Raw genomic sequence first — 16086 nt, 5'->3', positions numbered from 1 at the left:
TCCAAAGGAGGCGTTGGATGCCTTTTGTAGTAGGGCCAACGGCCATTGGAACCCTATAAAAATTTCATTCAATCAGTCATACGACCAGGTCGAGTTTCTTGACCTGGTGATCAAGAAAAAAGACAATTTACTGAACACAGAGACTTTTTTCAAACCTACGGATAAAAATGGGTATATCCCATTAGAGAGTTGCCATCACAAGAGGTGGCTTGAAAATATACCCAAGGGACAACTGATGCGGATAAGGAGAAACTGTACTGAGGTAGAGACCTTTAAAAAACAGAGCAAAATACTTACACAAAGATTTATGGAAAAGGGATATAAGGAAAATACCCTCAACACACTGGTGGAAGAAATAACAGTAATGGATAGAGGGGACCTTCTAAGAAACAGAGTGAAAAATGCAATACCACAAAAAAACAGGGATTTTGATTTATTATTGAACTACGATGGCCAATACAGGGACATAGAATATATAATCAAGAAGCACTGGAATATTTTGCGGTTGGATGGCGTCCTGAGTAAAGTGGTGCCTGACAGACCGGGGTTTATATATAAAAAGGCCCCTAATTTGAAATCACAGCTGGTACCTAGCTTTATCAACCCACCCCAAATACGATCTGGGGATATGCTGGGACAAAAGGGCTTCTTCCCGTGCCGGAGTTGCAGGGGATGTAGAGAAGCACTACCACAAAAGGGAAGATCATTTACATCAAACAACACAGGACAAGTGGTGACTTTAGGACAATGTATCACGTGCAATTCAAAAGGGGTAATATATTTACTCAAATGTCCCTGTAATATGGAATATGTTGGTCGCACCACTAGGAAATTGCATAAAAGGATTGGTGAACATGTGGCCAATATTAAAAAAGGCCTGGTCACGCATAGTGTGTCAAACCACTTCAGGTTATTTCACGATAGTAACCCGGCAAGTATGAAATTCATGGGTATAGAAGCCCATGTGAAGAAATGGAGGGGGTCCAGCTTGGTCCGGGACATCTCTCAGGCAGAAGGACGATGGATCTATAATTTAAAAACGATGACGCCGCAGGGTATGAATGTAGAATTTGATTTAAATTGCTTCATAACAAACGACCTGTGAGGATTGGAGGTTTAAAATAGATTTATAATAGGGACTTGGGGTCTTAGCATAGAAAATGGCAGAACCCCATATTCACTGGAGGGGCTAGTGGGTTAGTACACTAAGATGTGAGAACCTTGTGGCTGTAGTATAAATGGTACTGAGGGCATATTGCACTTTCACTTTTTAAAGAGGAGGGTAAATTGGGGGTAGAGATACCATAGGGGTACAGGGTAATTAACCACTGGCCACAGGTTTCTCCCCCATGGGTGGCCATAGATAATATGGTGCACATGTGAATGGGGACCCGTGTTTGGGACATCCATATAAATATATGTTGTTTGAACAGGAGATCATTGACCTCAAAAAATCACCATGTATATGCATGAATTTGGTGTGAAATAAGTGAAGTGGATATTTAGGGAGAATTAATATAAATTAATCTGGTGGTGTCCATGTGAATAGTAGGGGGTCACCTCCATGCGTGTATGGGGCATTGATCATGAGATAACCCATTCTTTAGAAGTTGGATGAAGTAGCTAGCAGTAAGAAGGAAGTTCTAAGTGGGCAGCACGGTGGCGTAGTGGTTAGCTCTCTCGCCTTGCAGCGCTGGGTCCCTGGTTCGAATCCCAGCCAGGGCACTATCTGCAAAGAGTTTGTATGTTCTCTCCGTGTCTGCGTGGGTTTCCTCCGGGCACTCCGGTTTCCTCCCACATTCCAAAAAACATACGGATAAGTTAATTGGCTCCCCCTAAAATTGGCCCTAGACTACAGTACTTACACTACATAATATAGACATATGGCAACGGTAGGGCTTAGATTGTGAGCTCCTTTGAGGGACAGTTAGTTACAAGACAATATATATATATACACTGTACAGCGCTGCGTAATATGTCGGCGCTATATAAATACTAAATAATAATAATAATAATAAAATAAGATTGTGTATATATTCTATTTATATATTTTTTGTTTTGTTCATATGTATTAAATGTGAATCAGAAGTAGTTAGATAGATGTCCAGTAGAGGGCGCAAGTAGAGTAGAGGTATGGCTTATCTAAGATCAAAGGCCTACTGACGCGGAAATTGAATTGAAACGCACGGCGTGATGGCCGATGCGTACCAACGTATGCTAATTAGAGGTAGATGACGCAGGCGCACGCGACCTATGGGTCGTGTTGCAGTCAGCGTAGGGGGCAACTGGTATAAAGGACGTCGGACGCTCCAGTGACGTCAGCCTCTGATGAGTCCTTGACGGACGAAACGCGTAAGGCGGAGCTTGGAGCGCCTGACGTCACTGGGAGCAAACTGGGGAGCGTGAGCCGGTACCAGCCACACACGAGCGGAAGCGCCGTAGCGAAGACGGGACGCCGAAACCGCATTGGAGGTGACACCGCGAGGCATATGTTTGGGCTTGATATGCGCAGAATTCATCCTTATGGCGTGAGTGCATCTTAGCGCAGGGCATTGACAGTTAATGTTTTTATGGTTTTACGCTATGTTGGTCTTGTTTTATTGTGATTTTAAGAGGAATCTGGATTAAACTCTTTTTGGAGATCTGAAGCTGCTAGTCCATTGGCTTATTGATTCATGTGAGAGACCCACCTGAAAAGCGAGGTGGATTACATCTGGTGAGCCTGTATTTCTAAAGGGATCGTGTGGATCTTTGCACTAAGTGTGGAGCACGTGTGGAGCACTACAAATCACTGGGGTGTCAGTGTAATAGTAAAATAGTATAACAGTAATGCACTATGTTCAGGTTTTAATCCTGCAGGTTGTGATGTAAGAAGAGGAGCGCTGTCTACATATATATTAATAGACTGATCTGTGGATTGATGATAGCGAAGACTCTGAACTTTGTGGACATTTATACATATATATAAAGATCTGATCAATTATAGGAAAGCAAAGTGGGTGGGCGCATTCTGCACTATCATTATTTCATGAGGTGTGCTGGAGGATGGATCTGAGATTGCAAGTGACGTACAGAGGAGAGTACCAGAGTGGCTGGGAGTGGCCACACACCCCACATGCGCTGATAGACCCGGGGGGGTCAACAACTCTGTCGCGTCAACTACTGGAGGGGGGAGAGCGGGTGGTGTGAATGTCTTCCGGCAGACTGCTGCTGGTCACATTGTGCGAAAAAAATCTGGAACTGTCATAATCCAGCGCTGAGCGCTACTCAATTGACTTTTGCATTTTTCTATCCTGATTGGTGATAAGGACTGATAGCGCACCAGCGATACATGAGTAGCGTGCTCTTCATTTGCTAACACTGGAAACAAAGGACACTGCTCAGTTATTATCTATTCCGAAATTGCTGTATTAAAGGACACTGCTGCTAATCCTTTTACGATATCATTTTCATACAGAGCCAGCAGACAACTACACAACAGTCTCTGCCTCGCTGCAGCTCTGCAACAGAAAAAGTTTTTTTTTTAAAGAAATCTTTATTGAACAAGCTCAACACATAATAAGGATGACAAACTGACACACAAACTGGTCGACTGAACAAGGGCTGAATATTACTCTTAAAGAAAACCTGTACTGAAAAAAAGTTCCCCCGGGGGGTACTCAAATCAGTAAGGGCAAGCCTCTGGACCCTATTGAGGCTTCCCCTGTCCTTCTGTGCCCCACGGAGGTCGCGCTGCAGCCCACAGAATGCACAGGTGACAATTTGTTGCAATTTGTGCAATATTTACCTTTTCTGGCTCCAGCGGGGGCGCTGTTGTGGCTCTTCCCACGGAGATAGGCGAAAATAGCCGATGTCCGTCGGGTCCGCTCTACTGCGCAGGTGCAGGAGACTTACGCCTACGCAGTAGAGCGGCCCGATGGAGATCGGCTATTTTCGCCTATCTCCATGGGAACAGCGGATAGTGCGCCTGCGCTGGAGCCACGGAGGTAAATATTTACACCGCCGCCGCTCCGGGAGGATTTTCGCCACCGCGGAGGACGGGGGAAGCCTCAATAGGATCCGGAGGCTTCCCCCACCCGAAGTGAGAACCCCAGGGGAGTTTTTTCATTACAGATTTTCTTTAAGTAAGTCCACCTTGTATAATCTATTTTCTATGAGACTTCTGATGTGTGACAAGGTGGGATTTGTTGCCAAAGGATTTCCCACACTCAGGACATGAATATGGCCTCTCTCCAGTGTGAGATCTCTGGTGTATGGTGAGATGCGATGCCTGTGCAAAGCATTTCCCACACTCTGGACAGGAATGTGGCTTCTCTCCTGTGTGAGACCTCTGATGCATGGCAAGAACAAACTTCTGTCCAAAACATTTTCCACACTCAGTACAGCAATACGGCCTCTCTCCGGCATGAGATCTCTGATGTATCGTGAGATAGGATTTGTATGAGAAGCATTTCCCACACTCAGGACAGCAGTATGGCCTCTCCCCAGTGTGAGATCTCTCATGGGTCACAAGGTTTGATTTGTAGATGAAGCATTTCCCACACTCAGGACAAGAATATGGCCTCTCCCCGGTGTGAGACCTCTGATGAATGACAAGTTTAGATTTATATATAAAGCCTTTCCCACACTCAGTACACGTATGTAGCGTCTTCTCTGAGTGACAACACTGATGTAGGGCAAGATGTGATTTATGTACAAAGGATTTCCCACACTCAGGACAGTAGTTAGGCCCCTCCCCTGCATGAGTTTGCTGATGCACAACCAGAGCAGATTTATGCGTAAAACATTTCTCACACTCAGAACAAGAAAATGGCTTCTCCCCTGTGTGAGATCTCTTGTGCCTAGCAAGGCCAGATTTCTGTCCGAAACATTTCCCACACTCAGAACATGAATAGGGTCTCTCTCTGGAGTGACATCTCTGATGCATGAGCAGAACAGATTTATGTGCAAAGTATTTCCCACACTCAGGACACACATAGGGTCTCTCGCCGGTGTGGGACCGCTGGTGTCTCACAAGCTCCGATGCGTACATAAAATCTCTCCCACACTCACAGCACGAATGCAGCGTCTTCTGTGAGTGACATTTCTGGTGCAGGACAAGATGTGATTTATGCCCGAAAGATTTCCCACACTCAGAACAGGAATGCGACTTCTCTCTGGAGTGAGATCTCAGGTGTCTGGCAAGGTCTGATTTCCGTCCAAAGCATTTCCCACACTCAGTGCAGGGAAAGTTTTTCACTTGGGCTCCAGAATAAGACCCCCTGAGTTTAGGGGGATGGGTGGATCCTGGGGGGATAGGTGAGGAGACGGGGTTCCCTTCTGGAGAATGTGGTGTGATGACATCATCATCCGTTGTACAGTCTGTGGATACAGAGAGACGATTCCCTGAGAGGTTCCTGATGCCGGCACTCCGCGCTGCAAATAGAGAAACATCATCACTTCCTGTTAGAGAATTTAAAAGTAATCAGCCTGATAGAGAACTGCAGAGGTTGTGTGACACACTATCAGCTGACTTATATACATGACACACCCCTATCTATCCCCGCCGCTTACATCACTCCCCTCTCTGGCCAATAGCTAATCGGCTACAGGTCACCTGTCAGAGCAAAGCGTTTTGTATAAGACAGAAATACACATTGCAGAAATCTCCGTGCAGGTAGGCCCATCTGATGAGGAGAGACACCCACTTCCTGTTACAGGATGGGAGATCTCTCTCTCTCTCCCCCTCCCCTGTATGGTGATGGTCTGCTCCAGGCCCCTCCCACGTTGCTGATTAAAGCGCACCTGAACTCAGAACTCCCTCTCTGCTCTATAATATATGCAACAGCATAATAACTTTTAAAGGAAAAACATTTCTAAATACAGCTGATACAAATCCTGCAACAAATCTGCAGTGTGTCTACTTCCTGCTTTCATGGAAGCAGACATAGGTTTAACATCCTGTGTTTACTAATTAGCTGCTCTGCCATGACAGTCAACTGACACAGCTGAGAGATCACATCACAGTTGTGATTAGTCACAGATGAGGAGGAATTAGCCAAGCTAAACTCTCTAAATACATACAGGGTGGATTCCTCTAGGTTTTCCTTGTGTCCTAGGCAACAGTTCAGCTCCCCTTTAAAGCGGAATATAACCCTGCATTTCAACTTTGCTCTAAAACATTATTTACAGTATATTATATGCAACCAGCATTTTTTTTTACTAGACCAGCATTGGAAGGGTTACACAGAGCTTTAAAGTTCCTGGAGATTTCTGCAGACGCATCCGAAGCTGACATAGATACATTTTGTTTACATAAATGTATCTAAGTGTTGAATGTGACTCACTCTCTCTGACTGAGAAGGAGCTGGAGGACAGCCAAAGAGTGTGTAACATTTATCAATACATACATCTAACTAAATAGAATGTAACAATCTGAACTTCTGCATATCTCTCCACGGAACTTTAAACCTCTGTGTGTAACCCTTCCAATGCTGGTCTAGTAAAAAAAAATGCTTTTTGCATATAATATGCTGTAGATAATGTTTTAGAGCAAAGTTGTAATGCAGGGTTATATTCCGCTTTAAGGATCAGGGTAGATAAGAGATCAGCTGCCTGTGTTGTGTCACACTGGAACTAGGTGATCAGTATTCTGGTTCCAGCATATTTCACAAGCACAATCTTCTGGATTTGCCCATAATTACCACACAGTCAGTACTTGCTCCAGTGGGCGGAGCAATAAGCCTCATGCAATGCAGGAGAGCTGCCTTCCAGTGGGCGGAGCAATAAGCCTCATGCAATGCAGGAGAGCTGCCGTGGCTTCTAATGTGATGAAAGGGAGGGGCATAAACTGACGACATAACAAGAGAGGCGGGGTGTATTGGAAGAACAACACACAGCTGACAGACATGGCAAAGGCACTACTTACCCATCAGAATGATGCCACACCCACATCTGTCACATGCCTTCATTATTCATGTCTGTTTATGCCCCGCCTCTCCGCAGCCACGGTTACTGCCCTGAATTACATAAGACATATTGCTCCGCCCCCAACTAACATCTGACTACTTGAGAACGCTTCCCCTAGTGACTCTAAAAGGATATGCGACTACTGCAATGCCCTTCTGTCTGGCCTTTCTATGACCTGAATAGCCCAACTGCAGTCCATCATGAATGCGGCAGCCAGAATTATCCACTCCTCCCATCGCTCCACCAGGGCGGCTCCCCTCCTAGAATCCCTCCACTGGCTTCCTATCCAGTCCAGAATCAGATTCAAGATGCTGTGTCTGACCTACAAATCTGTCCACAAAGCCTGTCCAACCTACATTTCTGATCTTACTCTGAGATAAACACCAAGCCGCTCACTCCTCCAATGAACTTCGCCTAACCGCCTCCCGCATCACCCAGTCCCAGGCACGCCTCCAAGACTTCTCAAAAGCTACTCCAACACTATGGAACTCCCTACCTCCACCCATTAGGACAGCCCCCTCCTTCAACATCTTCCAGAAGGCCCTCGAAACTCACCTTTTCCCTCTGGCCTACCCCCCCCCCCTCCTTCCTCACTAGTGCTCTAAACCCACAGCTGAACTCTGGTCCCCTACCTGTCGTGTCCCAACCCCTCCCTCTAGATTGTAAGCCTTTGGGCAGGGTCCTCCTCCTTGTGTCTCCTACCTGTTCATGCACCCTTCATCACCGTACACCCATGCAATGGATCTGAGTGAACTCGACTTGCCTAATCTCCATGCTCCCATCCAGTGACTAAGCATTACCTTGTACTCATACTGTGCTGCATGATCTGGTCTTTCTTGTATTCCTGTATTGTCATATTGCTGTAGGTCACCCCTAAATATTGTCTGTAATCTAAACTAATGTCCAGCGCTGCGTAATATGTTGGCACGTAATAAATACAATAAATAAATAAAAAATAAGATACTTTAGGTAGTGCCTCAAAGTACCTAGAACTGGTGAGATTGTACAACAAAGATTGTATCATTAGTGGGGCACATTCAGTGCGTATTACCCACCTGTGCAGAGAATCCCATCTTTAATGTTACTGGGATCACCCTCCTCCACAAACAGTTGATAATGCTTTATATACAATTCTTCTTCTTCCTCTTTACTTGTCCTCATCATGTCTCCCTCCTCCATAGACTGCTGATCACTCCTCACATACGTCTCTTCTTCTTCCTCTTTACTTGTCCTCATCATGTCTCCCTCCTCCATAGACTGCTGATCACTCCTCACATACGTCTCTTCTTCCTCTTCTTTATAGATCCTTATCAGGTCACCCTCCTCCATAGACTGCTGATCACTCCTCACATACGTCTCTTCTTCTTCCTCTTTACTTGTCCCCATCATGTCACCCTCCTCCATAGACTGCTGATCACTCCTCACATACGTCTCTTCTTCTTCCTCTTTACTTGTCCCCATCAGGTCACTCTCCTCCATAGACTGCTGATCACTCCTCACATACGTCTCTTCTTCTTCCTCTTTACTTGTCCTCATCATGTCACCCTCCTCCATAGACCGCTGAGCACTCCTCACATACGTCTCTTCTTCCTTCTCTTTACTTGTCCTCATCATGTCACCCTCCTCCATAGACTGCTGATCACTCCTCACATACGTCTCTTCTTCTTCCTCTTTACTTGTCCTCATCATGTCACCCTCCTCCATAGACTGCTGATCACTCCTCACATACGTCTCTTCTTCTTCCTCTTTACTTGTCCTCATCATGTCACCCTCCTCCATAGACTGCTGATCACTCCTCATATACGTCTCTTCTTCTTCCTCTTTACTTGTCCTCATCATGTCACCCTCCTCCATAGACTGCTGATCACTCCTTACAAATGTCTCTTCTTCTTCCTCTTTATAGATCCTTATCAGGTCACCCTCCTCTATAGACTGCTGATCACTCCTCACATACGTCTCTTCTTCTTCCTCTTTACTTGTCCTCATCATGTCACCCTCCTCCATACACTGCTGATCACTCCTCACATACGTCTCCTCATCTTCATCCTCAACTATTACAGTCAAGTCTTCTTTCTAATACACAAATATGAAAGTAAATGTAAAAAGGTTACACCGAAGAAATTATAGTGAGAGAAAGACACTATGTGCTCCTCCCCCACTCCAAAACCTGTCCTCCCCTCCCCCACTATGTGCTCCTCCCTCACCCCAATACCTGTCCTCCCCTCCCCCACTATGTGCTCCTCCCTCATCCCAATAACTGTCCTCCCCTCCCCCACTATGTGCTCCTCCCCCACCCCAATACCTGTCCTCCCCTCCCTCACTATGTGCTCCTCCCTCACCCCAATACCTCCCCTCCCCCACTATGTGCTCCTCCCTCACCCCAATACCTGTCCTCCCCTCCCCCACCCCAATACCTCCCTTCCCCCACTATGTGCTCCTCCCTCACCCCAATACCTCCCCTCCCCCACTATGTGCTCCTCCCCCACTCCAAAACCTGTCCTCCCCTCCCCCACTATGTGCTCCTCCCTCACCCCAAAACTTGTCCTCCCCTTCCCCACTATGTGCTCCTCCCCTACCCCAATACCTGTCCTCCCTCACCCCAATACCTGTCCTCTTCTCCCCCACTATGTGCTCCTCCCCACCCCAATACCTGTCCTCCCCTCCCCCACTATGTGCTCCTCCCCACCCCAATACCTGCCCTCCCCTCCCCCACTATGTGCTTCTCCCTCACCCCAATACCTTCCCTCCCCCACTATGTGCTCCTCCCTCACCTCAATACCTGTCCTCCCCTCCCCCACTATGTGCTTCTCCCCTCACCCCAATACATGTCCTCCCCTCCCCCACTATGTGCTCCTCTCTCACCCCAATACCTGTCCTCCCCTCCCCCACTATGTGCTCCTCCCTCACCCCAATACCTGTCCTCTTCTCCCCCACTATGTGCTCCTTCCTGACCTCAATACCTCCCCTCCCCCACTATGTGCTCCTCCCTCACCTCAATACCTCTCCTCCCCTCCCCCACTAGGTGCTCCTCCCCCCACCCCAATACCTCTCCTCCCCTCCCCACTATGTGCTCCTCCCTCACCCCAATATCTCTCCTCCCCTCCCCACTATGTGCCCCTCCCTCACCCCAATACCTGTCCTCTCCTCCCCACTATGAGCTCCTCCCCACCCCAATACCTGTCCTCCCCTCCCCCACTATGTGCTTCTCCCTCACCCCAATACCTGTCCTCCCATCCCCCACTATGTGCTCCTTCCTCACCCCAATACCTGCCCTCCCCACTATGTACTCCTCCCCCCACCCCAATACTTCCTCTTCCCCACTATGTACTCCTCCCCCCACCCCAATACTTCCTCTTCCCCACTCTTTGCTCCTCTCCCACCCCAAAACATAAACCTGTTCCTTCCTTCTACGATCTCTCTACAATCACCTCCTTGCCAGTACGAGAACAATCCTCTTTCCACTGCCATCCATTTTCTAGTGACTTCCGGTCTATGCGTCCCATACGTTCTAGTCTATGCGTTCCAGCTGGTGGAGGATCGCCATCTCGTGGTCAGAGGGCTAACTGCAGACTCAGTTAAAGAAATACTATAAATGTTTTAGTTATTTCCTGAACCCCTTTGGAAGGCAGAAGGGACTTAGTAATTAGTATTGCTCATTATCAAAATGACAAGTACAACTTGTTGGCTGCAGGAGAGAGGGGTTATCTTACCCATGTCGCCACCTATAGCTGATGCGGTTCACTTGCATTTCACATCACTGCCATGCCTCCTCAGAAGCGTGAGTAGGCGGTGATGTGCTATAGGCAGCAACATGGGTAAGTTAAACTCCCCCTCCCACGCCATGGCCAGTAATTTTGATTCTGAGCAACAACAGAGTGGTAGTGCTATCATAAGACCTGGCATATGGAGTGCTAGGGCAGTGGAGTCGGGTGACAGGTTGCAGCAGACACAGTCTATCATAAGACCTGGCATATGGAGTGCTAGGACAGTGGAGTCGGGTGACAGGTTGCAGCAGACACTGTCTATCATAAGACCTGGCATATGGAGTGCTAGGGCAGTGGAGTCGGGTGACAGGTTGCAGCAGACACAGTCTATCATAAGACCTGGCATATGGAGTGCTAGGACAGTGGAGTCGGGTGACAGGTTGCAGCAGACACTGTCTATCATAAGACCTGGCATATGGAGTGCTGGGACAGTGGAATGGGGTGACTGGTTGAAGCAGACACAGTCTATCATAATACCTGGCATATGGAGTGCTGGGACAGTGGAGTCGTTTGACTGGTTGCAGCAGACACCGTCTATCATAAGACCTGGCATATGGAGTGTTGGGACAGTGGAGTCGGGTGACTGGTTGCAGCAGACACTGTCTATCATAAGACCTGGCATATGGAGTGCTGGGACAGTGGATTTGGGTGATGGGTTGCAGCAGACACCGTCTATCATAAAACCTGGCATATGGAGTGCTGGGACAGTGGATTTTGGTGATGAGTTGCAGCAGACACCGTCTATCATAAGACCTGGCATAGGGAGTGCTGGGACAGTGGAGTCGGGTGATGGTTTGAAGCAGACACAGTCTATCATAAGACCTGGCATATGGAGTGCTGAGACAGTGGAGTCGGGTGACAGGTTGCAGCAGACACCGTCTATCATAAGACCTGGCATATGGAGTGCTGGGACAGTGGATTTGGGTGATGGGTTGCAGCAGACACCGTCTATCATAAGACCTGGCATATAGAGTGCTGGGACAGTGGAGTCGGGTGACTGGTTGCAGCAGAAACTGTCTATCATAAGACCTGGCATATGGAGTGCTGGGACAGTGGAGTCGGGTGACAGGTTGCAGCAGACACTGTCTATCATAAGACCTGGCATATGGAGTGCTGAGACAGTGGAGTCGGGTGACTGGTTGCAGCAGACACCATCTATCATAAGACCTGGCATATGGAGTGCTGAGACAGTGGAGTCGGGTGACTGGATGCAGCAGACACCGTCTATCATAAGACCTGGCATATGGAGTGTTGGGACAGTGGAGTCGGGTGACTGGTTGCAGCAGACACTGTCTATCATAAGACCTGGCATATGGAGTGCTGGGATAGTGGAATCAGGTGACAGGTTGCAGCAGACACCGTCTATCATAAGACCTGGCATATGGAGTGCTGGGACAGTGGATTTGGGTGATGGGTTGCAGCAGACACCGTCTATCATAAAACCTGGCATATGGAGGGCTGGGACAGTGGATTTGGGTGATGAGTTGCAGCAGACACCGTCTATCATAAGACCTGGCATAGGGAGTGCTGGGACAGTGGAGTCGGGTGACGGGTTGAAGCAGACACAGTCTATCATAAGACCTGGCATATGGAGTGCTGGGACAGTGGAGTCGGGTGACTGGTTGCAGCAGACACTGTCTATCATAAGACCTGGCATATGGAGTGCTGAGACAGTGGAGTCGGGTGACAGGTTGCAGCAGACACCGTCTATCATAAGACCTGGCATATGGAGTGCTGGGATAGTGGATTTGGGTGATGGGTTGCAGCAGACACCGTCTATCATAAGACCTGGCATATGAAGTGCTGGGACAGTGGATTTGGGTGATGGGTTGCAGCAGACACCGTCTATCATAAGACCTGGCATATAGAGTGCTGGGACAGTGGAGTCGGGTGACTGGTTGCAGCAGACACTGTCTATCATAAGACCTGGCATATGGAGTACTGGGACAGTGGAGTCGGGTGACAGGTTGCAGCAGACACTGTCTATCATAAGACCCGGCATATGGAGTGCTGAGACAGTGGAGTCGGGTGACTGGTTGCAGCAGACACCATCTATCATAAGACCTGGCATATGGAGTGCTGAGACAGTGGAGTCGGGTGACTGGATGCAGCAGACACCGTCTATCATAAGACCTGGCATATGGAGTGCTGGGACAGTGGATTTGGGTGGCAGGTTGCAGCAGAGACCGTCTATCATAAGACCTGGCATATGGAGTGCTGGGATAGTGGAGTCAGGTGACGGGATGCAGCAGAGACCGTCTATCATAAGACCTGGCCTATGGAGTGCTGGGACAGTGGAGTCGGGTGACTGGTTGCAGCAGAGACCGTCTATCATAAGACATGGCATATGGAGTGCTGAGACAGTGGAGTCGGGTGACTGGATGCAGCAGACACCGTCTATCATAAGACCTGACATTTAGAGTGCTGGGACAGTGGAGTCGGGTGACGGGATGCAGCAGAAACCGTCTATCATAAAACCTGGCCTATGGAGTGCTGGAACAGTGGAGTCGGGTGACTGGTTGCAGCAGACACCGTCTGTCATAAGACCTGGCATATGGAGTGCTGGGACAGTGGATTTGGGTGATGGGTTGCAGCAGACACAGTCTATCATAAGACCTGGCATATGGAGTGCTGGGACAGTGGAGTCGGGTGACTGGTTGAAGCAGACAAAGTCTATCATAAGACCTGGCATATGGAGTGCTGGGACAGTGGAGTCGTTTGACTGGTTGCAGCAGACACCGTCTATCATAAGACCTGGCATATGGAGTGTTGGGACAGTGGAGTCGGGTGACTGGTTGCAGCAGACACTGTCTATCATAAGACCTGGCATATGGAGTGCTGGGATAGTGGAATCAGGTGACAGGTTGCAGCAGACACTGTCTATCATAAGACCTGGCATATGGACAGGGCCGGATTTCTGGAAAGGCCACTAAGGTCAAGGCCTAGGGCGATAAAATTCAGCAGGGCGCAGGACTTGGAGAGATAAGAGGTCACATGTCAAAGTAAATCACTTCTGCTTTGCTCTGTTCTGCCTGAATTCCAGAGATCCCTGCATCTCTCTCACCGCAGAGTGTGTGTGATGACAGCATCTGTTGTCATCTGAGGATCTTGTCCTTAGTATAATGAGTGGGGACATACAAGCTGCTGTGAGAAAAAAATATATGGGCTCAAGTAGTAGAACTTTTGAGTTCAGATTAGTTTCTTTATGCACGCATTCAAGGATAGGAATTATCAGCTCTCCTCTCCCCCAGACTGATGTTTTATTACTTGGTCAGAGCTGTTAAAGACCTGAGACCTGTTAGGAAATAAAAACAAACCATAAATCTAAGGAATGACAGCAACATTCTCTCTGTGCTAGTACAGTTTAACTCTTTCCTGACATGTTTTACAAGCAGCAAAGCATTGTTCTGTGTTAGCCATCAGTGAAAGCAGGATGTTTTGAAACAGAATGACAACTGTATTACATTTATTTATATTTACAAAACAATGTATACATCTCCTGCTGACTGTATATATAACTGTATGTCCTAACATCTTGTATACAGGAACAAAGTCTGAAGATTGGCTCATTAGCCAAAGGCTCACTATTTTCTTTTGGTTAGCCAATAAATATTATCATTCTATTACAAAACTTAAAAACTTCCTGCTGACTGATTAAGATCTGTCTTCACTTGCCCCAAGTGCTAAATTGTCACTGTGTAAAGTACACCAAAGCTTATGCTAGGTACACATGATACAATTTTCTGACAGATTTATTGTCAGATCGACTATTTCCAACATGTCCGATCTGCTTTCCAATCAATTTTCTGAATTATTTTTTTCATAGAAATGAACGGAAAATTGATTGGAAATCAGACATTGGAAATAATCGATCTGACAGTAAATCTGTCAGAATTGCATCGTGTGTACCTAGCATTACACTACATCTATGCAGAGCTGGGACAAGGTCTTTCAGCACCCAAGGCTGAGACACCAAAGTGCGCCCTCCATCGCTCCGCCCCAGCCGTCACACACTGATTGCTACTAGACTAAGAGGGGCCCCAGGGCCCCCAACCTCCCCGACACCTTAATATCTAGTTATCTGACTTGCAGTCACTGCCATGTATCCCCTTTTCCTATTTCTTTCTGCTTCAAACACAATTGGGAATGACAACTGAATGAATTGTGCGCCCCCTCCTACACTGCGCCCTGAGGCTGGAGCCTCTCCAGCCTCTGCCTCGGCCCGGCCCTGCATCTATGCCAGCGTGTGTAGTGTCGGATCCTTCTACTTACCTGTTCTCTGCTTTGGATGGGTTTCTCTCCTTTGCGCTGCACCATCACCTGTTTGTGACTCTGACTGAAGCAAGTCGCACAAAGGACAAAGAAGCAGCACATACTCTGTCCTCTCGGGCCTCTTGTTATTATGCACTCCTGTATGCAGGTGCACTGCAGCTGAGGCTTGGAGTGTTATGGGTATGTGTACTTGACAAGTGCTGCTCATATATGAGCATCATTTCTGAATTATGCAAGCCCTGAACACTATCGGCTGCCGTGCATCCAGGCTGGAGTGCAAAATTACATGGAGTGCACAGAGCATGCGCTGCTTCTTTGAACAGGGGGGGGGGCAAAGCAGCAAAACAGACAGGAGCCCATGTAACCCAGTGAACACCAGTCAGAGTTGGACAGAATGGGCGGGGGGCGGTTGGTGACAGCCGGCCTAGGGCGCTGGAAAGTACAAATCCGGCCCTGCATATGGAGTGCTGGGACAGTGGATTTGGGTGATGGGTTGCAGCAGACACCGTCTATCATAAGACCTGGCATATGAAGTGCTGGGACAGTGGATTTGGGTGATGGGTTGCAGCAGACACCGTCTATCATAAGACCTGGCATATGGAGTGCTGGGACAGTGGAGTCGGGTGACGGGTTGAAGCAGACACAGTCTATCATAAGACCTGGCATATGGAGTGCTGGGACAGTGGAGTCGGGTGACTGGTTGCAGCAGACACTGTCTATCATAAGACCAGGCATATGGAGTGCTGAGACAGTGGAGTCGGGTGACAGGTTGCAGCAGACACCGTCTATCATAAGACCTGGCATATGGAGTGCTGGGACAGTGGATTTGGGTGATGGGTTGCAGCAGACACCGTCTATCATAAGACCTGACATATGGAGTGCTGGGACAGTGGAGTCGGGTGACTGGTTGCAGCAGACACTGTCTATCATAAGACCTGGCATATGAAGTGCTGGGACAGTGGAGTCGGGTGACAGGTTGCAGCAGACACTGTCTATCATAAGACCTGGCATATGGAGTGCTGAGACAGTGGAGTCGGGTGACTGGATGCAGCAGAGACCGTCTATCATAAGACCTGGCATATGGAGTGCTGGGACAGTGGAG

The 16086-nt window shown here is 48.0% G+C and overlaps 1 protein-coding gene across 1 annotated transcript in view; it reads right to left on the bottom strand.

Moving 5' to 3' along the window:
- LOC137535532 (zinc finger protein 585A-like) overlaps positions 1-8419 on the bottom strand; it is a 48685-nt gene extending 40266 nt beyond the window's left edge. Inside the window, exons 1-2 of the mRNA XM_068257372.1 lie at positions 8004-8419; positions 4161-5415 (exon numbers count right to left, since the gene is read on the bottom strand). Of these exons, the coding sequence (XP_068113473.1) occupies positions 4161-5415; positions 8004-8409 (1661 nt within the window). The 5' untranslated portion in view covers positions 8410-8419. The remainder of the gene's footprint in view (positions 1-4160; positions 5416-8003) is intronic.
- Between the last annotated feature and the right edge of the window lie 7667 nt (positions 8420-16086).

Source organism: Hyperolius riggenbachi, chromosome 10 (assembly GCF_040937935.1).
Source record: "Hyperolius riggenbachi isolate aHypRig1 chromosome 10, aHypRig1.pri, whole genome shotgun sequence".
In the NCBI taxonomy this organism is placed as follows: Eukaryota; Metazoa; Chordata; class Amphibia; order Anura; family Hyperoliidae; genus Hyperolius; species Hyperolius riggenbachi.
The sequence above is the reverse complement of the archived record's forward strand: the minus strand, read 5'-3'. Positions and strand labels throughout refer to the sequence as shown.